General features: G+C 41.8%; 1 protein-coding gene across 1 annotated transcript in view; it reads left to right on the top strand.

The window, feature by feature from the left end:
* CFAP99 (cilia and flagella associated protein 99) overlaps positions 1-27541 on the top strand; it is a 1556346-nt gene that overhangs the window by 1210153 nt on the left and 318652 nt on the right. Inside the window, exon 13 of the mRNA XM_044062893.1 lies at positions 16020-16171. Coding sequence (XP_043918828.1) covers positions 16020-16171 — 152 coding nt within the window. The remainder of the gene's footprint in view (positions 1-16019; positions 16172-27541) is intronic.

The raw sequence follows: 27541 nt of genomic DNA, 5'->3' as shown, positions 1-27541 counted from the left end.
AAATGGATACTAAATGTCAAAATAAATATAATATTAGTTCATTTTATGAAAAATCAGACCAAAAGTGTAACAAAATTTATTTTGTTACATCATATAATGTATTGTCTGATGACATTATAGCAGTTATAAAATACTATTGGCCATTTTTGAGAGAAGGAAGATATAAATTGAACAATATATGTCATTTACCTCTGATTTCTTTTAAGAGAGGTCGTAATTTAAAAGACATGTTAGTTCATGCTAGTTTCTCTTTACCAAGTATTAATATAAGTTATGAAATTGGTAGGGTTGGTACTTCGGAATGTGGCAATTGTTCTGTTTGTCCATTTGTAGTGAAATAGTTTGACAAAATTAATTGTATAAAATATAGACCAATAAAGGAATATACTTGTAATACACTGGGTATTATTTATGCTCTTAAATGCCCATGTAATTTATTTTATATTGGTGAAAGTAAGAGGTCCTTTAAGATCAGACTACAAGAGCATATTCGTGATATAAGAAATAAAAAATTAGAAAGCCCTGTAGCTACCCATTTTTATGAAGTACATGGAGGGTCATGTGAAGGTCTAAAAGGTACTATTTTGGAACATGTTTCAGCTATAAACACTATAAAAAATAAATTACTGTCAAAAGAAGCAGTTTTTATTTTAAAGTATGACACTTTGTTTCCTGGTGGATTAAATCAGAAGTGTAATTTGGAAGTTTCTTTTGTAAAGTGTTGATGAAATTGGTTAATTGTTTTATTGGTGAATTTTAATGTGATTGATGCATCTTTATAAGAGATATTTTTCTCTGTTTGTATTATCTCCTGGAAGGCTGTTAAGCCGAGGCGCTAGAGAGGTTTTGGTGTGTTTTAATAAAAGGAAAAATCTACTGGCTTTGTCGTTTGGATTTATTTTGTTTCGATGGTGTGGTTTGGATACTGTGTTATCTGGGTTTGGAGGGGCTTGGAATTTTGACAGATTATCACTTAATAAAAATCTATTTTGCCATGGAGTATTTTCTAACTGTTTCAAGGTTCTCTGGGGTTACATAAGTAATTCTTATTTCAAAGGGGACTGCTTTGTTGTCTTACCTTACCGGAGAGGATACAGCACTACTAAGTGTTCAGTGTTCCCTCATATTTATGAGTATCAGGTCCAATATATTTGTTCCTCTAGAAGATGTATGCACTAACTGGTCCAGGATGCTTGTGTTTATAAAGTTTAGAAATCTCTGCACCTGCAAATTTGGGGTTGTGTAGGATTCACATTTTATAGAGGAATAATTAAAATATTCATGCGTGTGGTATTTGGTTGAATGGTGAGTGTTTCCAGTAGGACTAAGTATGAACTGTGGGTTTCATGGGACATAGAGGCTGACCTATAGCTTGCTTAGGTATGGTATGGGACTTTGTCTATGGTAATCTGGACATGGAGGAACTCCAGTGCATCATCCTGTTTGACCAGCCTAGAGCTGTGGTTGTTATTAATATAGGTCATGACACCTCTATCTTTAGTCCTTCTTTGGGCAGTTACTGGTTTAAATGTGTGGAAGGCACTGAAGCCTTACACTGCTGGAGTACTTTCTGCAACTTTAAATCATGTCTCTATAACTGCACACATTTCTGCATTCTCCACGTTGGAAGGAGTGCAGCTTCTTGTTTAGACTCCTGTCAGTGTGCAGGAATACCTTTAGATTTTCTTGGGTAAATTTTGCTATGTTGTAAGGTTTGTCTGTTTGGCATTGCCTAAAATAGGCTGTATGGGGGAGGACAATGTTTTAGGCAATATTCAAAAGCCTAGCGGGGAGCGGTTCAGACCATCCTTGGCAAAGCAATGTGGTCTGTTAACCATGTCCTTCCATGCTGACAAATATTGTATCTTCCTAGAATGACACAAAAAACTAAACCAGTCATTAAAATCAACCCTCTTCTGTTTGTATTGTGACATCATCCCTGGTGAAGATAGAATATAGCTCAATGCAAGGCACATACCAGCTTGTGACATATAGTCTGAGAACTCCATAATATCTCTCTTCATATTGTCTACATATGTACTTCTCATGTCATTTACACCTACTTCGACTATGACTGAATAATAGTAGTACCTGTGGTGCAGTGACTTGAGTGCATGTGTAACTTGGTGGATCCTGAGCCCGATAGGCAACTGACCGTTATTTTCTCCTTGTTCTGCCTGGTTAGTAGGGCATTGGTCATCAGTATATTGTACAATGGAGTCACCTATGACTAGATTCCTGCATAGTGTGTTGGCTTGCCTTATGGGCTTGGTTGTTGAGGTTCCTCTGGGTGTGGTTGTATGTGCAGTGTTAGGTGTTGTTTCTTTTAAGTACGTTTGGGTTTGCAGATGACAATTTTTGCAAGTGGAATTCCTGGGAGATCTTTGGGTTGGGAAGATTGCATACAAGTGTCTCAGCATAAGTAGGTTTATGGCGTGGGGGGGTGTAATACGTGTGGTGGGTGTAATGTGTGTGTTTCTGACAACCACATTGTTATTATGAGCATTTGTATGCAAGAGTTTTGCCTCCAGATATATTGTGTGTATACATTTCTCACATACTGTATTTATTACTTTGAATATTAAATGGCTGTCAGTAAACATCAGACAATTGTTACAGTGTCTCTATATACCCATATCCACCAAACTGGCTGCAGAGAAATTGGAAAAGTGCATATCCATGATGTCAGGACCTTTAATGGGTGAGCTAAAAGTGTGCAGTGCAGTAGGTGTTAATAGTGGGCTGACTAAGGATACATTTGGGACTAGAGACTAGACTAAGCTATATAATGCTAAATTCAAAGGGCAGTGCTCTACATATACAGAACAGCTACTTTCTGCTACTCAACACACAAAATAGTTGCTCTACACTCACTCAGTTTAGTTTCTTGGTGTCTGCTTCTATACAGGGCACTACTAATTATCGCTGCATGATGTGCGTTGGTGTACAAATGCATAAAATGTATTGAGGCATTTAAAACACAGCCAACTGGCTCCTATGCCCTCTGGCCAATAAAATAACTACATGTACAGCGTTTTTATGTGTTTCCCATCTCTTATAGACCAGGCCACCACCTACTGCCACAAGATGGACAATCAGAATCCTAATAATGTAAAAACACAAAAATGATTGCTTGAGAGTGTAACGCTACAACAAAACAACTTAAACAAACTACCTGGACATGGCAATTTCAAGTATTAGAGACCTTTAAAATGATTTAAAGTGCAAAATCAACAAGTAAATCAAGAATAAAGCAGAAGCATTCTAAAAGTTAGCTTAAGTGCAAAATAGCAAAATAAATCTCCCATCTGACAAGGAAGGAGCAGGACTAAATCAAGACCCTTTAAAAGTATGGCAAGGTTTCACTTGACCTGGGATCTCTGGGAAAATGGGCAAGAGACAATTTGTAGTAAAGGAGGTTTGTTCGAGAACAATACTGGTTTGCTGGGTGGGCTCTCAGTATTATGAATGTGTGGAAAACAATTGGTTGGAAAAGTGCTTAAATAGCTTACAAAACATATAGCAATGAAAGAATGGAGGGAGGAAGGGACTTTGGAAGTCAGATTACCATAATGGGTAGAAATCAGAGATACAGCTTTTTAAAACCAGAAAAGGAAAAGGGAAGGGTTGCAAAATAATTCTGGCTGCAAGAAACAGGTTAGCTAGATAGGGATCTCTAATCAAATAAAGCCAATATTGGGGCACTAGTGCTCTCACTCTGAGCTACAGGTTAATGACCCCAGGTAGTTTTGAATTTCAAAAATTTAGCTTAATGACTCAGTTGGGGTTGGGGCATACACAAAGAACAGATAAACAAAAAGACACTGGAATGTAACTTTAAGCAGTTAAATGATAAGCAAATATAAGACCCTACAACACTGGCAGTAGTTCACAGTTCTGCCACAACTGTGAATGAAACTACAAGACTATGGTCTTAGACTAGGTTCAAAATACAGACAGCTAACTTTTAGAAGTGATTATACTTATAGACATAGAAGTATAGTATAATGTATAAATGATGCTGAAATCTTGATGTAATTCATAATCTTCCCACAACTGCAAATGAAGCTACAAGACTAAGGTCCCAAAACAAACTAAAGAAATGCAGGCAGATTACATCTTTGGCTAAAATATGGAAAAAAGCAGAAAGGTACAAAAAAGTACTTTGCTTGGAGGTCTACATTGAAAGCAGTGAAAGTGTGAGGTCTTTGAAACAAGCAGGACAGACAAAAGCACATCATTGTCAGAGATAATGGCAGTAATCAATGCTTTCAGAGCCTGAAACCATCTTGAGTACACTGGACCCTTCAAGTTATCACAGAAAATATTGCAGTGATATAGTATATAAACAAACAAACAAGGGGTACCAGATCTCATCCTCTTTGCAGACTTATCATGATAGTAGCTCAACTCTGACCCTTCAAGCCACATATATTTTGTCAGAACAACATTTTGTAGCAGACAAGCTAACCAAGAACTGGACAGACCTCATGAATTGAACTTAAACCCAGGAGTTTTCCAGAAATTGATCCAACTGTAAGAACACCTTAAATAGATATGTTTACCTCCTTTCAAAATAGATAGTTAAAGAAATTCTGCTCCAAGATTCCTTGCAAACAGGCCTGTATGACAGGTGCATTCTCATTCCCATGGATAGGAATATTCCTGAAGCTTTTCCACCCTTTCCATATCAAAAATGATTCTTATAGTTGTGGCGGTGACTCCCTTTTGGCTCAGGTAACAATGGTTCCACTTTCCTTTGAAATGGGAAGGGGCAGTTACCACAAGTTTCTTTACAGACTGTCTTTACTCACAGAGGATGGGGTTGGTTGATACACCCCAACCTGAAAGCACTTCAAATGGCTGCCTAGATAATAAAGTTTTGATACCCTTTAGGCAAACTTTTTTCTGATGATGTGCATGTTATATCCTGGGAAATAAGGAGACCACACGGTTCATGGAGTTGTAAGGCCTTTCTTTATTAAGAGCCTCCAGGTGCGCACCCATGCTACATGTTCACAACTTCGCCATAGCCATACATACACCGGAAACAACAAGTTACCAGAGAATACAGAACCAACACTACATGTTGCTAATTCCCCAGAGCGCCCCTACAGTACAATAACAGCATTACTTGCCCGATACTACATTCCTCCCCTCTTAAGCACTGAATACGCTTCTTTACATAAGAAAAACAAGGGAGCAAGCCCCAAACCAATCCATCTAGGCACTTACTTGCTAAATACCCTGCTAGTATTACACGGTTACTCTACAATCGAGTTAGGTTGCTCTGTTAAGCTAGACATGCAATTGTAACATTGATAGTCCTTCAAGTAACTTGGTTTAACCAGTGCCCGCTTAGAACGGCGCAATGGTACCACCCTAGGTGACTCCGGTGTCACCGTTACCCTTTCTGGTACCGGTGTGTCCATCCCTGGAAAAGTTGGGTCCTCGGGAACCTCTCCTTCCGAGTTCCGGCGGTCTCCCTCGGCCCCCAAGATCGGAGATCCTCCTGCCGCTGCGAGCCCTTCTCCCGAAACTAACGGTATTTCCGTGGCTTGCAGTTCCATGGAGTCCTTCGCCTGCGCACTCCGCAGAATCTGGTCCACATGTCTCCTCACCACTGAACCTCCATTCAACCTCACCTGGTACGACAGGGGACCCGTGCTCTTGACAATAAACCCAGGAATCCATTTAGGTCCATAACTGAAATTTCGTCATCACTGCATCTCCCTCCAAGAAACTTCTCTCTCTCCGTCGATCATGATGTTCTTTTTGCCTCCACTGGATCCTCTCTACCTTAGCTCGGATGTTTGGATGCACCAGATCCAATGTGGATCTTAATCTCCGTCCTTGCAACATCTCGGCAGGGGACAATCCCGTGGTAGACTGGGGTGTAATGCGGTAGTTGAATAACACCCTTGATACTTTGGCTGCCATACTTCCGTCACCAGCCTTTTTCATCATCGCTTTAAAGGTCTGGACAGCCCTTTCAGCACAGCCATTTGAAGCCGCATGGTATGGTGCTGATGTGACGTGTACAATGCCATTTTTTTCCAGGAAACCCTTGAACTCTTCACTCATGAAACATGAAGCATTATCGGATACAATAGTCTCTGGTAATCCTTGGCTACTAAAACTCTTTCTCAGGCATTCAATGGTAATGGTGGAAGTGGGTGTTTTGACTGGGTAGGCATCCATCCATTTAGAATGAGCATCCATTATTATCAAAAACATTGCCCCCATAAAAGGCCCTGCATAGTCTATATGAAGTCTCTGCCAAGGTCTACTCGGCCACTCCCATGGGTGTAGTGGTGCCGCCACAGGTAAGTTGCGATGCTGCTGACAGGTTTTACACTCTTTCACAGCGACTTCAATGTCGTGGTCCAACCTTGGCCACCAGAAATAACTTCGTGCTAAGGCCTTCATTCGGGTGATGCCCACATGACCCTGATGCAGCTGTTGTAAAAGTGCACGTCTTCCTGGGGGCAGAATTATCACTCGTGCCCCCCACAACACGCATCCATCTTGCACACTCAGCTCTGTTTTCCTCACCTCATAAGGCCGGAAAACTGGATCAGGTTGTTGTGTGGTCCAGCCTTGCTGGACCCACTGAAACACTCGAGCCAACACCGGGTCTTTTCGTGTCCATTCACTCAATTCCTTCGCTGACACCAACGTGATGTCCTCCATCATCAACACTCGGTCCTCCATTTCCTCTCGCTGGAGAGGCCCCGGTAGCGGCAGACGGCTCAGCGCGTCCGCATTGCTATGGTGTTTCCCGGGCTTATAAACAATCTCATATTCATAAGCTCTCAATGTTACAGCCCATCTCTGAATTCGGGGAGAAACCATCTGAGGCACGGCCTTCATCTCGTTGAACAGTGCCAACAAAGGCTTATGATCGGTGCATACAGTAAACTTCCTGCCATAGAGGTATTTGTGGAACCTCTTAATTCCAAACATTACAGCCAAACCCTCTTTGTCTAGCTGGGAATAGTTTGACTCTGCTGGTGTTAAGGTTCATGACATGAACCCAATGGGTCTTTCTTGTCCGTCTGGCATACGGTGTGCCAACACGGCCCCTAACCCATAAGGTGAGGCATCACATAACAAAATTAAGTCCTTGTGACTATCGTAGTGCACCAAAACCTCTGAAGACTGCATTAGTTCCTTGGACTGCTCAAACGCTTTGTCTTGTTCCTCCTGCCACGTCCACAGGGTCTCCTTCCTTAACAGTTTATGTAAAGGAGCTAACAGCGTTGACAGATTTGGTAGGAACCTGTTATAATAGTTGAGTAAGCCTAAATAAGCCTTCAGCTCTGTAACATTTGTGGGTGCTGGTGCCTCTTGGATGGCTTTTACCTTATCTGGCAGGGGGTGTAGGCCCGAGGCATCCACCTTGTAACCCAGGAACTCTGCTTCCTTTGCCATGAAAGCACATTTACTCCTCTTCACCTGTAAACCAGCCTCTCGTAGTCGACTTAGCACCTCGTTCAGAGTCTCCAGATGCTCGCCATTGTTCCTACCCATCAACAGGATGTCATCCAGATACACCGCCACCTTCGGAATTCCTGCCACCAGTCCCTCCATTATTCTCTGGAAAATAGCTGGACTAGAGGAAACCCCAAAGGGTAAACGATTGACTTGGAACAGTCCCTTGTGTGTGTTAAGGGTGACATAGGCCTTTGACCCTTCTTCCAGAACTACTTGTTGATATGCCTGACTGAGGTCCAGTTTACTAAACTTTTCACCTCCCGACAGCTTTTCAAATACATCCTCCACCTTGGGTAATGGATACTGCTCCAGTTTCGAAACTTGGTTCACTGTTAGCTTGTAGTCACCACATATGCGTACAGTATTATCTGGCTTTAATACTGGAACAATTGGTGCCGCCCATTCCGAAAACTTCACTGGTTCAATTATACCTTGCTTGGTGAGTCGCTCCAACTCAATCTCCACTTTCTTCTTCATTGCGTATGGTACGGGTCGAGGTTTGTAAAATCTTGGCGTTGCGTTTTCTTTAACGTGTATCTTTGCTGGTGGACCCCTCCAGGTCCCCAGTTCCTCTTTGAACACTTCTTCGTTGTTCTCCAGCACCTCTTGCAAGGCCAGCCCCTGCTGTTCTACTTTATGGAGCCATAGACAACCCATTTCCAGCTCCTTTAGCCACGCCCGGCCTAACAGGTTTGGTCCCTTACCTGCTACCACCATGACTGGCAACTGTTTGACTTGATCTTTATGTTTTACAGTTACTTTGGCCATCCCCAGTGTGGAAACTGTTTCACCGGTATATGTTTTCAAAGTCACTGAACAGTCCCGCAGCTTCTGAGCTTCTTTTAGCCATAACTTTCCATACTCAGCCTTGGACAGAACTGTCACACTACATCCCGTATCCACTTCAAACTGCACCATTTTACCATTTAAGTCCAACTGGGTCGTAATGGGATCGACTCTTTCCCACCTTGCCTCTTTCCTGTTAAACATAGTAAACACTTCCTCATCTTCCCTGGTGTGTGGATTTGTACCTTCACGCATGTGGTGTGCATACTGCCGTTTAATCTTCCGGTTTCCCTTTCTGTCCATCATACTGCTCTTTTCTTCCCCCTTTCTCGGCTGGTCCCTAGAGGGCGTTGATCGGCACATTTTCTTCACATGGCCCTTTTTCCCGCAAGCATGACATTTTTCCTTGACAGATGTTCTCCGCCACACCTGTAACAGGCATACTGACCAGACTTCCCTTGTGATTTATGCTCCCCGACCACTTTATGCACTGGCAGTGGGGTAGCACTCCTGCTCCCCACCCCTTTGATGGTTCTTGGTTGTAAATCACGAATGTCTTTATTCGCCGTCTCGATGGCCTGTGCCAACTTCAAGGCCTTTTCAAACGACAACTCAGGCTCCGCTAACAATCTGCGTTGTATGCGGTCATCTGCAATGCCACATACGAGCCTATCTCTTAGCATTTCTGTCAGTCTGTCCCCATAATTACAGTGTTGCGCCAGTTCCCTCAGCACTGCGACATACTCCATTACCGTTTCATTGGCCATTCTAGTCCTTGAATTTAACTTGAACCTTTGGACTATTGCACTCGGCTTCGGGTCATAATGTGACTGAAGCAAGCTCGTCAACTCTGTGAATGATTTATCCCCCGGTTTATCCGGACTCAATAAGTTCCTCATCAGACTGTACGTCTTGCTGCCCACCAAGCTCAGCAATATGGCTCGCTTCCGGCCCGCATCCATTATCTGGTTTGCCTCAAAAAAATGTTCCAACACTTCACAATACTCCTCCCAGGTCTGGGTCTGACAGTCGTATGCAACCAGCGACCCCAACATGGAACCAGACATAACTCCGGCAGGCCCAGTCTCTTTGTCGTCCGACATTAACTGCACCCCGCCGTTTTCACTCGCAGCGGACTCGGAGGCATCCCATCCTCGTCGCCAATATGTTATATCCTGGGAAATAAGGAGACCACACGGTTCATGGAGTTGTAAGGCCTTTCTTTATTAAGAGCCTCCAGGTGCGCACCCATGCTACATGTTCACAACTTCGCCATAGCCATACATACACCGGAAACAACAAGTTACCAGAGAATACAGAACCAACACTACATGTTGCTAATTCCCCAGAGCGCCCCTACAGTACAATAACAGCATTACTTGCCCGATACTACAGTGCAGCAGGTAATAAAGGAGACTAAAAACTTGCTAGTGGAAAGTCATATATGTGTAAGTGGAAGAGATTTTCTAGTTGGTGCCATGCTAAGATTCAGGCCCCATTAAAGGCCTAGATGTTTCTGGTTCTAGATCATTTGTGTGACTTATTATCCTCTGGCCTTTCTCATCTATCATGATTCATCTTTTGGCTATTTCTGCTTGACTGCCCCCTTTCTTCTTGTCATCTGGTGAAGCAGTTCTTGAAAGGAGTTTTACATATTTGTCTAAATAGAAAACAGATGGCTCCTTTTTCTGATTTTAAATTTGTCTGAAAAGTTAGCAGTACAGTAATTTGAACCAGCTCATCTGGTTGATTTTAGTTTTTTGACTTGGAAAACTGTGTTACTCATTGTTCTGATGTTTGCAACAAGAGTGTCTGAGTTACAAGCTCTTACTGAGTCGACCCTATCTCATTTTCCACAATGACAGGGCTTATTTGAGAACAAATCCTTCTTTTATGCCTGAAGTTGTTTCAGAGTTTACTTTGAAATAATCTATTGAGCTCCCTGCTTTCATTCCAGAATCTGGAAACAAGGGAGAAACAGTCCTACATATTCTGGATGTGCACAGACAGCTCAGATACTACTTGGACTGAACTAAATCATTCAGGATAGCTAAACAGCTATGACTTCTATAAAGGTAAGAAAAAATGACAACCAATGCAGTGTCAGTGGTGCAACAGGTAGCACACTACTTGCCTTTGGTACATTAGGCTGGAGGCTGTATTCTCACACCAGGTAGATCAATTGCTGACTGCAGTGCAGCATAAGGGGAGTGCTGCATTCCTGAGTGCATCATATTTTGGATGAGATGTTAAACAGAGGACCCATCTGCTTGAGTTGGTGATAGATCAGGTGGCTATAAAAGATCCCATAGCACCTATCAAAAAGAGTAGGGGAAAGCTCCCCAATGACCTGGCCAAATTTCCCCTAATAGTGTAAATACTGCAGTGGGTCCCTCTTGAAAAGAGGATACTATCCAAGTAGGACTAACCCTGTCAACAAAGGACAAATAAAAAAAAGAAAAGAAATGTCAAAGCTCACAATTTCTAGATGGTTGCCTAATGCTGTGGGTTTACAAGTATTCCAGAGGCAGCAACTTGTTCCTCTGTACATACTTTCACAAAGCATTGCAAACTGGATTCCTTTTCTAGGTCCAGAATGAGCTTTGTTTGGACCATTCTCCAGGGGCTCCTGTATTCTTGATTTTCTTCCTCCTCCCTAGATGTTCATAATATATGGTAATCTACTCAGGTAGCTTAGACTACTGCAACAATGATCTAGTGCTGAACATAGTACATTTGTGTAAGTAAACTTACCATAATAGTAGGCATGCTAATAGATCACTGTTGTAGTAGCCATCCCCTCCCTCCATCCTCTTTGGTTTGTTTTTGTTATATTATCAGGATGTAGATGTATATATCTTGTATATACAGTTACATATGTTTTACTATAGCATTTTCCTTTCAGGGCTATAGCCTCCCTTCATGAGGCAAGAAAGCTCTGAAGCTTTTGGCACCCAAACTGCATTCTTTATCTGTCTCTGCTGGAGACTCTGGCAGTTAGGCTGCATGGAAGGTTTCCTGAAGCTTTGAAAGCTGTCCAGTGATCATATCCTAGGTCAGATGTAACTCAAATAGGTTAGGCTACTTCTACAGTGATTTATTATACCATCTACAGTTACGGGAAGTTGTCCTTCACTATCACTGTTGCAGTATTTATAACCTAAGGAAACTCCTGCCAAGGATAGCCCAACGCCTGGCCAGTATACCAAAGCCTTTAGTACCTATTAGCTCTGTACGTCACATGTACACTCCCCACACAAGGTGTAGGTCATAAAGGTGATATACGGATGCACACACTCAGAACTTTTTGGCCACCAGTCCAAATGGCATCACTGAACATTGGTCTGAATGCCCTTCTACTGTACTGGTTACCAAGCCATGTTTCAGATAAGTGCCCTTCTTTTATTTCTTTTTTTATTTAGTGATATTGGGTTCATGTCATCCAGAAAGGGAAAATGTCAGTGTGGGAAGCAGATTCCCCATAAAGACTGTCACGACCCATGTCTTTTCTAATCGGCTGCTTCCCACCACCATATGCAGTGTTCCATCTGCCAGGCTTTTGTCCCTAAGACCCTACATAACCATCTCTACTCCTTATCTATTTATCTTGCAAACCAGTGTATTAAGCTAGTGGCTCAAGGTGCAATGGCAGAGACTTCCAATCCTGGGGATCAGCCAATGGCCAAGAAAAAGGACAAAAAACTTAGGTCTGATACAGCTGCTCTCCAGCCTCCCTCAGATGTCTCTCTCTCTCAAGGCTAGTGAAAGCCCAGAGGATCGTCTGATGGTTGCTTCAGTTTCCTCTTCAGTGACCCCATCAGAGGCAGGCATGGCTTTGACTTCTTGCACGTCCTCAGAGGCTTTACAAATGTCTGATTCAGACTTTGAGGAGAAAACTCAGTTGATTATATCTGAGGGACCAAATTAATTCTGCAGATCTCTCTACCAAATGAAACTACAACGCAGCTGATGCCTTTTCCAGGGCTGCTGCCTTAGGTTCTGTTATGAGGTGTTACTCTTGTCTTTGTCTTCAGGCTTCCCCTGATGACATAAAGGCCACATTGTTGGATACTCCTTTGGATAACAGAAATCTTTTGGTGCTGCTGCTGCTGAACTTTTCAGTTCTCTCCAGGATAGTCAAAACATTACAGGAGTTGAAACATATTTTTGTTTCTTCTATTCCTAAGTTTCAGAGAAATTACCCCTCCAAATCTGCTTTTGTTCACAGGCAGTCTCTCCCTCCACCTAAGGGAAAAAAGGGTTCTAGACATATCCATCCTGCTGAGTCTAGTCAAACCCCTACCTCCCAGAAACCTGCTTTTCAGGATAAGCCAGGTTTCACTTGACAATTTGCTTTCCCTTTTCCTCAGCCAGGGTCCTTTATCTCTCCATATTTTCCTGTCTCTTCCAAATTGGTTAAAGATCACAACAAACTCTTGGGTTCTGTCCATTGTCTGCCAGGGATATTTCATGGTTTGGAAATCCCTTCTTCCCTTTTTGTGCATCCCTCAACCTCCTCTGGAACAACATCCTCTTTGGTTCAGGTCACCATTCAAGCTGTGCCTCCTGCCCAGGTAGGGAGGGGGATTTATTCCAGAATGTTTTTGGTTTCCAAAAAGGGGGCAAATGAGGAGGCCAGTTCTGGACCTTTTGCAGCTCAACACCTTTCTCAACATTCCTTGCTTTTGAATGTTGTCTCTTCAGAGTCTTTTTTCCCCTTCTTCTACCCCAGGCCTTTCTGGTCTCTCTGGATCTCAAGGATGATAAACCTTCATATCCCTAGCCATCCCCTTTTCAGGTAATTTTTATGTTTCTCTGTTTCTTCCTTGCATTTAAAGTTTCTGCTTTGTCCTTTGAACTGTCTACTGCCCCAAGGGTATTCATAAAATACCTCACTCCTATCATTGCCTTTTGCAGGATGAGAGGAATTCAAATATTTCTCTGTTTGAACGATCTGCTTGTTCAAGCTTCTTCCCTGATGCTCTGCTTCAGGATCTCCAGTTTATTATTTCCCTGTTGCAGAGTCTGAAGTTCACCATAAACTTCCAGAAACAAGCTCTGATTTTCCTTGGTTGCAGGCTTCAGACCATCCCATACTGGCATCTCTACCTACTCCCAGGACCTGTCTCTTACTGCCTTTTTCCAGTCTCTTCTTCAACTGGCTTCAGTCATGGCCAGGGACTTTCTCAGAGTCCTCATGTTCATGTTTCCCACCATTCCATGCTCCCTGTGGACAGCCTCCATATGAGAAAGCTACGGTGGTACCTCAGGTCAGTGTGGCTCCAGCACTGCCCTCCCCTGGACTTCTCAGTCCCCTTCCAACCTTGTCTCAAGCTTGAGCTTCAGTTGTTGATTCATCATCTTTCTCTCAACCCAGGGCTTCCTTTCCATGCTCCAGTATAGACTCAGGAGCACTTTGCAGACACCTCTGACAGGGGATGGAGTGGGGTGCCTCCTTTGGCTAACTTAAGGTTCAGGGTCTCTGGCCTCTTCATCAAAGGTTGAGCCACATCAGTATAAAGGAGATGAGGCCTCTGCTCCTGGCCCTTCAAGGTTTGCATTCTCTCTTTTATCCTGGACCCCTAAAAATGTTCACAGACAACACCATAATGATGTGGTATATCAACAAGCAAGGGGGTACAAGGTCCTGTCTTCTTTGCAGACTAGCTCTTCAGGTATGGGATCTAGCTGTCCAGTATCAAGGGACTTTTCAGGCAGTTTACATTCCCTCGGAATGCAGTCTGGTAGCAGACTCTTTGAAAAGGTCCAGCACACAAGCTCACAATTGGATGCTTCACAGAGATGTGTTCCTGGACATTGTCCATCAGTGGAGTATTCCTTAGGTATATCTTTCTGCCTGCCTTCTGAACAGACAACTTCCTCTATACTTTTGCAGAGTCACAATCATCCTCTGACTTGGAAAGTGGATGCCCTGTCTTTTCCTTTGAAGGAGGTGTTTCTGTATGCCTTCCCTCCCCTTCCTCTGCTACCATGAGTTTTGCAAAAGATCAGGAAGGACTCTCTCAAAATCTTGCTAGTAACACCTTTTTGGCGCAGACATCATTGATTTCCCCCTTCTTTCTCACTTGGCCAGGGCAGTCACCACAAGTTACCTACCAGGTGGATCTTTTCGCACAAGACAAGGGATCTCTTATCCATCCTCACTTGTCCACTCTTCAATGATAGGATTTTGATCCCATTTAGGCACCTCTTTTCTAAGGACATGTTTCAGGCCCTGCAGGTGGCCAGGAAACTCACTATCAAGAAATCATATCGGTCCAAATTTAAGCAATTTTCTGTCTGGTGCCTCTTGCCATCAGAATCCCCTATCTGTATAGCTTCCTCTGGTTCTCTCTTATTTGTATGGTCTGCTCCATGATGGGTTAGCATATTCTTCGGTGAAAGTTCACCTGTCAGCAATTTCTGCATGTCTGACTTTGACTTCTCCTGTGGCCTCTAGATTTGAGGTCTAGCAATTTCATTAAGGCATCCTTCATATCAGACCTCCTAGGAAGCCAGTTCTGCTTTCCTGGACCACAATTTAGTATTGAAAATTGTCTCAGACTCCCTTTGAGCCTGCTTCTTTAGCTTCTTTCCAAAATTGTACTTGGAAGACCGTTCTTCTTTTGGCCCTCATTTCATCTAAGACAGTGTCTGAACTTCAGGCTGTCATGGCTGTTCCTCGTTTCTTAGTTTTTCACAGAGACAGGGTGTCTCTTCATACTAATAGATTTTTTATGCCCAAGGTGGTCAATGAATTGTCTCTTAATCAGTCTATTGATCCTTCTCCACATTCTGCCAGTGAGAAGGTTCTTCACACCTTGGATTTGCATTGATAGCTCAGATATTATTTGGATAAAACAAAAGTTATTCACATATCTTAGCAGCTTTTTGTTTCCTTTCATTCCAGGTCTTTGGGTTTCACTGTTTCTAAGCAAACCACCTCTTAACTGGATTTCTAAGGCCATTTCTTTTAGTTATTCTTTTCCTATTAAATGCCTGTCCCCTTCATTAAAGACTCATTCTAACAGGGCTGTTCCCTTCTCTGGTGCTTTTATCAAGAGGCTGGATACTAATTCTGTCCTTGAAGCTGTTACTTGGTCCTCTGTTCATACTTTCACTAAACATTACAAGTTGGTTGTTATTTCCAGGGCTAGAGCTAGCTTTGCCAGGGTTATCCTGCATGGGTTTCTGGAGAGGTCTCCCATGCCGTCCTCCTCCTCCCAGGCTTCCTCTTGAGTTTTTGTACTCTCCTTTAAGTTATGAATGCTGCAACAGTGGCATGGAAGGACATATAATACAGTTGTGTAAAATCTTACTATAACAGTAGATGTCCTTCTCTTCACTGTCACTCCCTCCCTCCTGCATCCTCTGCTCTACCTAGTCTTTCCTTGCCCTACTGGTAGAGGGGCTGTTCTCCTTTTTCTCCTTTTGGATGTTCATGTTTTCCTTGTCCCTAGGGACATTTTCTTCCTCCTGGGGTTTTTCCAGTTCTGAATGTGTGCATCTGTACAACATTTATATGCCCTACGCCTTGCATGAGGAGCATACATATGACGTACAGAGCCTATAAGTACTAAAGGCTTTGGTATACTGGCCAGACATTGGCCTATTCTTGGCAGATCTTTTAAGTTATGAATACTGCAAAGATATCTAATGTTATGGTAAGATTTTACACAACAGTACTTTTATTTACACAACTGTTCTTTCTCTCTTATTTTTTGTTGTGTTTTTAGTTCAGGAAGTGACAGAAGAGAGCAGAGAACTCCTTCGTGAGGCTCTTGCACGTGCAGAAGAGGAGCTATGCAAGAAACTTGAGTTAATTCGCCAGATACAAACAATAGAATCAGTGCCAGTGATCAGGCATAAGTTTGTGGACTTAACTGAAGTAAGTATTTAAACCGAAAGGTGAGTCGAATAATGGGGCATTATTTAGATGTTAACTGATGATAGACTGGAGGAAATGATTATCATTATAAGTTTTGTTAAACAAGTACCACCCAGCTTCCCAGTGATGACTATTTGAAAGATCTGTCCTTTTTTTCAAAAAGGCAATTGATTCACATCCCTAGGCATACAAGATGTTTGAGGTCATTGGATATGTCCAAGTTTTTTTCTCTGTCTCTTTTCAGAGCATTGTCCATAAAGAACTTTGCCTTATGTGCCATTTTATTTATTCATTTGCTTATTAATCAGGCAGGAGGACTGATCCGGAGTCCCTTTTCAGATGCGGCCTGGGCCAGAGAGCACAACAAATGTCAAAAGCAAAGCAAGCACAGTATATGCCAATTGTTAGTTCAAAAGCAAATTCAGTTCAGTGCTGAACAGAATAATAAGGTCACTAATGTAAGTGGAACACATACAAAACTGTACATAACGACTACATGTTTAACAGACATCACTCCTGTATGAGTTAAGAATAACTATAGTAAAGAGTAGTTAAGGTGCCATAGCTGTAGATTCAGTTTGTGGGCTCAACAAATGTTTACAATAATCCAAACAATAGTAGTGTGCCCCTTACATAGGCTTCACATAAAATGTTACTCATTCATCAGAGACTGATTACTGACACGCCATTTAAACTTTTTAAAAGTACACGGCTGAAATAATGCTCATCTTCCGAATGTTAGGGTAGATAATCAGCCCAGTGACTTTCTCTTGACCCATATAGAGTTACTAGAGTATCTGATTATCACTAAATATAAATTTAAAAATATATGTTTTCTTCTCATAGAGTGTATGATTTACAAGAATCATTGTTGCCTTTGTATGATATTACAAAGAAAAAAATCTTTTTAAAGACTGAGTTGCATATTAGCAACATTTCTCATTATAACATTCATAACATTGCAGATAAGAAATTTACTGGTAAGTGCAAATTTAATCTAGAGCAGTGATTCCGAAACTGTGGTCCGCAGACCCCTTGGGCTCTGTATGATAAATTCTAGGGGTCTGTGATGTAATAGTCATAAATAAATAACATTAACAATTTACCTTATATGCCTCTAGTCAGGAACAACACTTCAGGATGTGCAAACAGAAATTTTATTCTTACAGCGCTCGGAGTTAGTCTTCATAATTCCTGATGAAGCATTCTCACTTTACATACAAAAAGTGTAATTTTATAAATTTTTTATCAAAGTGCTCATGCAATTTCATGACGTTATAATGATTGTGTTCTATAGAAAACTTTGCAAATATCCTCATCCCTCGTGATTTTTGCCTTAGACTACACGTGAACACCTTCCTATACAAGATTCACCTGCTTCCAAAGGGTCTTGTTTCTGACCTTGGATGTTTCAAACCTGCTCTAGCAACAACGCACTCTTAGCCTGGAGGAGTCAGGCTAACAAATTCCTTTTTGTAATAACTACATGCCTCACTTCATGCAGCACATACCATTCTCTCTTATTACATACTAAAAGAATACAGTTTAAAAGACAGCAATACTGTGGCTTATTAAGCTGTATTTTTCCCAGCCCTGCATACAAATTATATTTGCTTTTTAACAATCATATTATAGCATCATTAATAAACGGAAATTGATATACATTTTAATAAGCTGGTCTTGTCCCATAACAGTTTCCTCCCCATGACACTATTAGTGTCATACCATACATATAATTATATTTTTATTTTTTTTAACTTGATAAAATATGCCTCAGCATCATAGTAGTCATCATCATTTTCTGTCAAAATAGAACTGTCATTGATATGTGCATGCAGTGGGATTTCATGTGCAGGTGAGGTTAAACATCTTGTAATTACAGCCTTTAGAATAGAAGATGCTAAAATGATTACAAATATAATAAAAAGTACAATGACAATACCCTGGATTATGCTAGTTCCCAGGTTACCAAAAATACTGGCTAACCATCCAAAAAGTGTCCAGTTTTTGGATGTGCTGTCCAACTCTTTGGCCCTTTGTTTTATGAAGTTTGCCAGTTTTTTCTATTCATTATGATAGTCACTAATATACAAACAGCAGCGGCTCCCTATGAGGACACATGACCCCCCTTTTGCAGCAAGTATTATAGTAAGTGCCATTCGATTCTGTAACACTACAGTTCACACTTCAGTCATTTTTCAATTTGCCATGCTGATGTGATGTGAAGTTTTGTTGGCCACCTCCTGTAGAATTTGGGCAAGTATGGTGATTTCAAGCATTGTTCTTTGCACTCCATACCCAGGATTAAAAACTGAAAATACTTGCTCAGTCCAGTGGATTGCTCACTTATTTCTCAATCTACCTGCTGGTGGGTGTTCGAAATGTTGAATAGCAGGAGTAATATAGCCTACAAAGCAACATCTAGACCGTTCTGTAGGCAACCAGGGGTAGGCAGATTACCACAGATGTAGTAACAGTCACTTACCATGCCCATGCCATGCCTCCAGTCATAGCTTTTTAAGTGCAAAGAGTTTAACAAACATTTATGTCTGGTGTCATTACATTTGCTTTTCCCTACTGGTACAGTCCCATTTCTGGCATAACATGTGCCTCCATGTTGTGTGGTTGCAAGTTGAAGAGACACAACCTTTGAAAAATCAGTTACATTATGCCAGGTTAAGCTGATGTTATTAAGGTCCTTTTTAAATAACACCTGTGATGCAGGGATGGGAATCATGGGAATCCCTGCCTTGGAATGATGAGGTATATGTGAACATATCCAGCAGTTTGTTTTGTTTAGATTTTTGGCATATTGCCAAAGGACCAGCAAAAAACTGTTTTTTCTCGACCAGTCTATAGAAGGGAACAGCAGCAGAAACAAAGCAAAAGTGCCTGTTGTCACTGGATTCATCATGGACTGCTACTGAAGTTGACCTTTTCACTGGGCAGATGATTTTTTTGTCACACCTCGATCTCTCTCTGTTGGCTGAGATGATTTGTCTGGGATCCCTACACGACAGGTCTTCTTCTTGAGATGAATGGATCCACACTGGTAGTCTTGCACAGCGAACTACAGTTAGAGTGGTGAGGAGGACCTGGAAAGGCCCCTTCCACCTCGGGCTCAGCCAGTTTTTCCTCTTAAAATCTTTCACGTATACCCAATCACCCAGTTGTAGTTGATGAAAAAGTTGGTCAGGAGGCTTTGGTAATGTTGCTCTTACTGTTCAATGATATTGCTGCAAAATTTTGAGGAGTCTCTTTCAATAAGAAATCATAGCATCATCTGACAAAGTTAAATTGGTATTTCCCACTGGAAGGGTATCTGGAAGGGTCATGTATCTCCCCATTAATATCTCATAATGACTCAATTTTCTGGTGGCATTCAGTGAGGCCCTCATACTCATTAATGCTAAGGGAAGGGCTTCAGGCCACTTTGTCGCTTTCAACACAAATCTTCGTAATTTTATTTTTAAGGGTCCTGCTTACCCTTTTCACTAATTCACATGACTGGGGATGGTTGGCACAGTGAAGACTCAACTTAGTATTAAAAGCTTTACATAACTCTTTAAAAAGATTATCATTAAAATGAGTTCCCTGGTCACTGCTAACAATGCTGAGTATACCAAATTTTGGTATATAATTAGATAACAATTTTTTAATAACTGTGACTGCATCAGCCTTGCAACATGGGTAAGCTTCCACCCATGCTGAGAACATACACACCACCACCAAAATAAATTATAAATTATTAGTCTTAGGCATCTGGATGAAATCCAGCTGTATATTAACAAAAGGTCCCCAGGGTGGAGGTAAACATGCAGATTTGCTGTTGGCATGTTTGCTTATGTTATATTTCAAACAAATACTGCAATTTTGTACATACTAAAGTGTCAAAGAGGAGACACAAAAAGCATACCAACTTTGGGTAATTTGATTAAATAAAGCTGTCTTACTTTTTAATTTCTCCAAGTCTTTTGGGTTTCTAAGACCATGATGGGAATGGACCCCATTCCTAAGTCAAAGTACAATTAAAGTTCATGAAATTAGTATCATTTCATTCTTTGATGTTAGCCAAAAGTGCTCTTTGCAGCACCCGCAGTGTGCCCAGTAATGACTCCTTCTGCAATTCGTATGGTGTTACATGAATTGGTAACATTTCTAAATACGACTGTAAATTCTTTTTTATAAGACCAGTTGCTCCTACTACTATTGGAACTGTCTGGGTATCTTTCTTCCGTATGGCTCTCATTTCTGCCTGCAGATAGAGGTATTTTATGACTTTGTGTCTCTCTGTATGCAAGACACTGTAGTCACTAGGTGTGGTGATTTCAATGATCAATGCTACTTTTGTCTTCTTTTCTTGGACCACTATATCTGGTTTTCTAGCAACTATCTTTTGGACTGTTGGTATTCGGTGATTCCATGTGATGTAAACTTCATAATTTTCTATGATTCTGTGTGGCTCATGTTTCCAGTGTTTTTCAGCCACTTTGATACCATAATGTTTGCACAATCTTGCCACATTATTATGCCTTTCAGTATACAGTCCCCCTGCCATTAGAGAGTCGCAACCAGCAATAAGGTGTATGACTGTGTCCAATTCGGTTCCACAAAACCTACATATATCTTTTCTCCCACATGTTCAGTGGACTTAGTAAACCAGCATGTACGTAGCCCACTATCTTGGGCTACCAATATTAACCTTTCATTTCTTGATGTAAATTCACCTCTCCTTAACCATTCCTGCATTTGTTCTTGATCAACATGAAGTTCTTCCAGAAGTTTTCTATACTTGCAAGTATATTTATTTTTTTTCCTGTATGGGCCAGTAGATGATATGCTCTTACTAGGTAAGGTAGCAAAGAGGCAGGCGCCACCAGTCGGCCATCCGGATGTCGCCATATGCCATCAGAGGATTTTCTACATCCATTCTTGAGCCACCTCAGAACTTATCCCAGTGATGCTTCAGCTTGAAAGGCTGACAATTTTGCAAAATCAAGCACATCATTACTTTTGCAGTTTGTTGCTGTCAACATACAAAGATGTTTACAACAATTTACTACTGCTTGTTTAGCAGCTTGGTCTGCTAAGTTGTTACCTTTTGTAACAAGGTTTAACCCCTTTTGATGTGGACAACATTTGATTACAGACAGCATTTTAGATAAAAGTGCATCTAACAATGATTTTATGTACCCTGAATTTTTAATTTGATTTCCTGAAGAGGTTAAAAACCCTCTCTCTGTCCAAAGTTGCCCAAATTCATGTACCACCCTGAAAGCATAACGGCTGTCTGTAAAAATATTGGCCATCTTGTCTTTGGCTAACTCACAAGCTTTTTGCAAAGCCACTAGCTCAGCTATTTGAGCAGAATGAACACCCTCTAATCTTTGTTGCAACAATATTGCTTCCTCGGTGCAGACTGCTATTTCCAAGATTAACTTTTCTGTTTGATCTCCTTTACAGGAACCATCCACAAACAGATGCATGTCAGCATTGGGTATAGGAGTGTCCTTTAAGTCCTCCCTAGGAGAAGGCAAATAGTTAGTTACACACACACAATCATGCTCTTCACCATCCTCAGCAGTAGGCAACAGAGATGCAGGATTTAGAACAGGACGGCGGATCAGCAAAATAGATGGATCAGAAAGAAGTGTATGCTCATATCTAGTTAGACGTGCAGTCGAGAGTGGTTGAGTTTTTATTTTAAGCAAAAGAAGTGATACAGAATGAGGAACAGCTACTGTGAGATCATGCCCAAGCACCAACGATTGTGCCAGATTAACTAGAATGGCAGCAGCGGCAACTTCCCTTAAACAGTGTGGGAAACCTTTTGCAACAGAATCAAGTGCTGTGCTGTAATAAGCTAATGGACGGTAGCTGTCCCCATGTTTTTTTGCAAGTACTCCTTGTGTGAATCCATTTCTTTCATGACAAAATTAAATAAATGTCTTATCATAGTCTGGTAACGAAGGAGAAGAGGAAGGTGAAGGCATGCCCGAAGGCAGGAAGATAGGAGGAAGGTTAGGAGTGTAGCAGTGAGGGTAGGAACTTTGAATGTTGGCAGTATGACTGGTATAGGAAGAGAGCTAGCTGATATGATGGAGAGAAGGAAGGTTGATATATTGTGTGTGCAGGAGACCAGATGGAAGGGAAGTAAGGCCGGGTGTTTAGGAAACGGGTTCAAATTGTTTTATCATGGTGTGGATGGCAGGAGAAATGGGGTAGGGGTTATACTAAAGGAACAATATGCCAAGAGTGTTTTAGACGTGAAGAGAGTGTCTGACCGAGTGATGTTTATGAAGCTCGAAATTGATGGTGTAATGATGAATGTCGTTAGTGCATATGCTCCACAAGTTGGGTGTGCGATGGAAGAGAAAGAGAAATTTTGGAGTGAGTTGGATGAAGTTGTGGTGAGTGTACCCAAGGGTGAGAGACTAGTGATTGGAGCGGACTTTAATGGGCATGTTGGTGAAGTGAACAGAGGGGATGAGGAAGTGATGGGTAGGTATGGTGTTAAGGAGAGGAATGCAGAAGGTCAGATGATTGTGGATTTTGCGAAAAGGATGGACATGGCTGTGGTGAATACGTATTTTAAGAAGAGGGTGGAGCATAGGGTGACGTACAAGAGTGGAGGAAGATGCTCACAGGTTGATTATATACTATGTAGGAGGGCCAGTCTAAAGGAGATTGGAGACTGTAAAGTGGTGGCAGGGGAAAGTGTAGTTAAGCAGCATAGAATGGTGGTATGTAGAATGACGTTGGTGATGAAGAAGAGGAGGAGGAGTGTGAAAGCTGTGCCAAGGATTAAATGGTGGAAGTTAAAAAAGGGTGATTGTGAAGTGGAGTTTAGAGAAGAGTTAAGACAGGCACTGGGAGGCAGTGGAGAGTTACCGAATAGCTGGGTAACTACAGCAGAACTAGTAAGGGTGACTGCTAGAAAGGTGCTTGGTGTGACATCTGGACAGAGGAAGGAGGACAAGGAGACCTGGTGGTGGAATGAGGAAGTAATGGAGAGTATACAGAGGAAGAGGCTGGCGAAGAAGTGGGATTGTCAAAGAGATGAAGAAAGTAGACATGAGTATAAGGAGATGAGGCGCATGGCAAAGAGAGAGGTGGCGAAAGCTAAGGATAGGGCATATGGAGAGTTGTACGAGAAATTGGACACTAAAGAGGGAGAAAAGGACCTGTACCGATTAGCTAGACAGAGGGACAGAGCTGGGAAAGATGTGCAGCATGTAAGGGTGATAAAGGATAGTGAGGGAAAGGTACTCACAAGAGAGGAGAGTGTGTTGAGTAGATGGAAAGAGTATTTTGAGAGGCTGATGAATGAAGAGAATGAGAGAGAGAGAAGGTTGGATGATGTGGGGATAGTGAATCAGGAAGTGAAACAGATTAGCAAGGAGGAAGTAAGGGCAGCTATGAAGAGGATGAAGAATGGAAAGGCTGTTGGCCCAGATGACATACCAATGGAAGCATGGAGGTGCTTAGGAGAAATGGCAGTGGAATTTCTAACTAGATTGTTTAATGAAATTTTGGAAAGTCAGAGGATGCCTGAGGAGTGGAGAAAAAGTGTTTTGGTACCTATCTTTAAGAATAAGGGTGATGTGCAGAGCTGCAGTAACTACAGAGGGATAAAACTGATTAGTCACAGCTTGAAGTTATGGGAAAGAGTAGTGGAAGCAAGGTTAAGAAGGGAGGTGATGATTAGTGATCAGCAGTATGGTTTCATGCCAGGAAAGAGCAAAACAGATGCAATGTTTGCTCTGAGAGTGTTGATGGAGAAATACAGAGAAGGTCAGAAGGAGTTGCATTGTGTCTTTGTAGACTTGGAGAAAGCATATGACAGGGTGCCTAGAGAAGAGTTGTGGTATTGTATGAGGAAGTCGGGAGTGGCAGAGAAGTACGTAAGAGTGGTACAGGATATGTACGAGGGTAGTGTGACAGTGGTGAGGACTGCAGTGGGAGTGACAGATCCGTTTAAGGTGGAGGTGGGATTACATCAAGGATCAGCTCTGAGTCCTTTCTTATTTGCAGTGGTGATGGACAGGTTGACAGATGAGATCAGACAGGAGGCCCGGTGGACTATGATGTTTGCAGATGACATTGTGATCTGTAGTGAGAGTAGGAATCGGGTTGAGGAGACTCTGGAGAGGTGGAGATATGCTCTAGAGAGCAGAGGAATGAGGGTCAGCAGGGCTAAGACAGAATATATGTGTGTAAATGAGAGGGAGGGTAGAGGAATGGTGAGGATGCAGGGAGTAGAGTTGGTAAAGGTGGACGAGTTTAAGTACTTGGGATCAACAGTTCAGAGTAATGGTGAATGTGGAAGAGAGGTGAAGAAGAGAGTACAGGCAGGGTGGAATGGGTGGAGAAGAGTGTCAGGAGTGATTTGTGACAGACGGGTATCAGTAAGAGTGAAAGGGAAGGTCTACAAGAGTGTAGTGAGACCAGCTATGTTATATGGGTTGGAGACAGTGGCACTGACAAAAAGGCAGGAGTCAGAGCTGGATGTGGCAGAGTTAAAGATGTTAAGATTTGCAATCGGTGTGACTAGGATGGATAGGATTAGGAATCGGTATATTAGAGGGTCAGCTCATGTTGGACAGTTTGGAGACAAAGCAAGAGAGACGAGATTGCGTTGGTTTGGACATGTGCTGAGGAGGGATGATGGGTATATTGGGAAAAAGATGCTAAGGATGGAGCTGCCAGGTAAGAGGAATAGAGGAAGGCCTAAGATAAGGTTTATGGACGTGGTGAGAGAGGACATGCAGGCGGTTGGTGTGACAGAGCAAGATGCAGAGGACAGGAAGAAATGGAAAGAGATGATCCGCTGTGGCGACCCCTAACGGGAAAAGCCAAAAGAGAATGATGATCATAGTCTGGTAACCCTAAAGCTGGGACAGTAGCTAAAGCTTGCTTCAAGTTCTGAAATGAATTTTCCTCTTCACTATTCCAAAGGAGAGGCTCTGGTGTATTCTGCTTTAAAAGATTTGTCAAAGGTTTGGCAATTTCTGCATAGTTAGGGATTCACTGTCTACAGTATCCTGTCATACCTAGGAAAGACCTAAGCTGTCTCTGAGTAGTCGGACGTGGGGCCTTAGATATTGCATCAATACGAGATGGCAACACTTGCCTGCTACCCTGGGATATTAAATGACCAAGATAACGTACCTGAGATGACCACAACTTTAGTTTTTTTCTAGACACTTTGTGTCCCTTTTCTGCAAGGATAGTTAGAAGATGCAGGGTATTCTGATGACATTGCTGAAAGGAGTTTGATGCTATTAGTAAATCATCTACATATTGTACTAACACAGACCCACCCGGAAATGTCACATTCTCCAAATCCTTTTTTAGAATTTGAGAACATAATGAAGGAGATTCAGTATATCCTTGTGGCAACCGTGTCCAGGTATATTGCTGTCCCTGATAAGTGAAAGCAAACAGAAACTGTCAGGGTGAATAGGTATAGAAAAGAATGCTGAACATAAATCTATCACAGAAAAGTAACTAACTGTAGGTGGTATGCAACTCAGTCTTGTTGCTGGATTTAGAACAACAAGAAAAGTAGGGAGTACTGCATTATTTACAGCCCTTAAGTCTTGTACAAATCTATAAGTATCCTTTCCTGGCTTTTTCACTGGCAAAATAGGAGTATTACAAGGGCTTTTAGCTAGTATTATTATTCCTTGATGTATTAGAGACTGAATTACAGGTTTGATTCCCCGCTCTGCTTCTGGCTTTAGTGGATATTATGGAACTCTGGGGAAAGGTTTTGATGGATTTAATTTTATTTTTACTGGTTCTGCTGATTTCACTATACCTACTTCATTTGCATGCTTAGCTCACAGGTTGGCAGGTACCTGCTGTAGTAAATTTCCATTTGTCTGTATGCTTTCAGCAGGCTGTTCTTCAGCTTCTGCTAAAACTGCCAATACTTTCCCCTCTGATTCTTTTGGAACATTTAGATACACCCCTTCTGGGGTACTGTAAATAGTACAACCCAGCTTACATAACAAATCTCTTCCTAGTAGATTTACTGGTGCAGTAGTACTCAGAAGAAAAGAATGCTTTTCTTCATTCGGACCTAAAGAAATGGGGATGGGTTTTGAAACAGGATACATAACATATTTGTTACTCCAACCACCTTTACTTTATTTTCTGATACTGGTATTTAACTATCTGAAGTAATTTTTAGCACTGACCTAGTAGCTCAAGTGTCCACCAGAAATGGGGTTTTCTTTGAATTTATTTTCATTTTAACATAGGGCCCATTTTGATCTATTGGCAGTAGAGTGTTAAGATTCACTTCTGTATTATTTGACCTAGTCAGTATGGAGCTTCTTGACTCCTTCCAATTTGAGGAGGTTGTGGAGGAAAAACTACATTATTATAATTTGGTTGCCACTCAGTCCAAGTGTCTTGGACTCTTTGCATTTGCCTTTGTGGACACTCCCCTCTCCAATGTCCTGCTTCTCCACAATTAAAGCAAGATGTATTAGATGAAGCTGGAGGGGCACTGCCAGCTCATTGTTGCCAACCAGCTGCACCTTGTTTCCCTCGATCTGCACTTTTGCTAAATCCTCTACCCCTTCCCCTGCTTCTACCTCGACCCCTTGGGTTTTCCAGCTGCCTGATTTGTAAAGTTAACAGCTTGTCCTCAGTATCCTTCCTTTGTTTTTCCTGATACTCTGTACAGTGATTTACAGTACTTAATAAAGACTCTAAGTCCTTCCCTTGTCAGTCTATGAGCACCTGCTTTATTTGATTTTATACAGGGGCTTGCAGACCCTGCACAAAGGCTGCTGCAATAGCTGGCTTAGCTTGCTCTTCTAGGTCTGGTATTCCTGAATGTCTAGCTAATACTGTTTTAAGGCGACTCAAGTAGTCTGCAGGGGCTTCCCCTTTATTTTGTTTACATGCCTGTATTTTAGACCAGTCAGTCCTAACTTGACACACATCTGTAATCTTTTTTAACAATGCTGTCCATTTATCTATTAATGCATTTCCTATGAGAGTGAAATCTGTTATTTTAGCCTTTTCCAGTAACTGCTTTCTTATTTCATCTAAAGTAACTACCCTCAGCAGTTGATTTAAATCTGTCAAAGTAGGATTGTAACATTCTATTACAGTTTTTAAAACTTCTTTGAATTTTAATGGATCTTCTCTAATATTTGGAAAAATTTTAGACATAGTATGCAAATCAGCAGGGGTCCTAGGACGATGAACAAGTTCCCTATTGTTAGCCCCCAAAATTTCCCTGAGAGGTGCCAATAGATCCCCTCCAGAGGTTATAATATCTTCTTCTTGTACTCTGTCATGTGAGCATTTATGGTGAGATACAGGAGTGTCAAATACTAATGCCTATGT

The sequence above is a fragment of the Protopterus annectens genome, chromosome 2.part1 (assembly GCF_019279795.1).
Source record: "Protopterus annectens isolate FY-2018-M chromosome 2.part1, PAN1.0, whole genome shotgun sequence".
Taxonomy (NCBI): Eukaryota; Metazoa; Chordata; order Ceratodontiformes; family Protopteridae; genus Protopterus; species Protopterus annectens.
The sequence above is the reverse complement of the archived record's forward strand: the minus strand, read 5'-3'. Positions and strand labels throughout refer to the sequence as shown.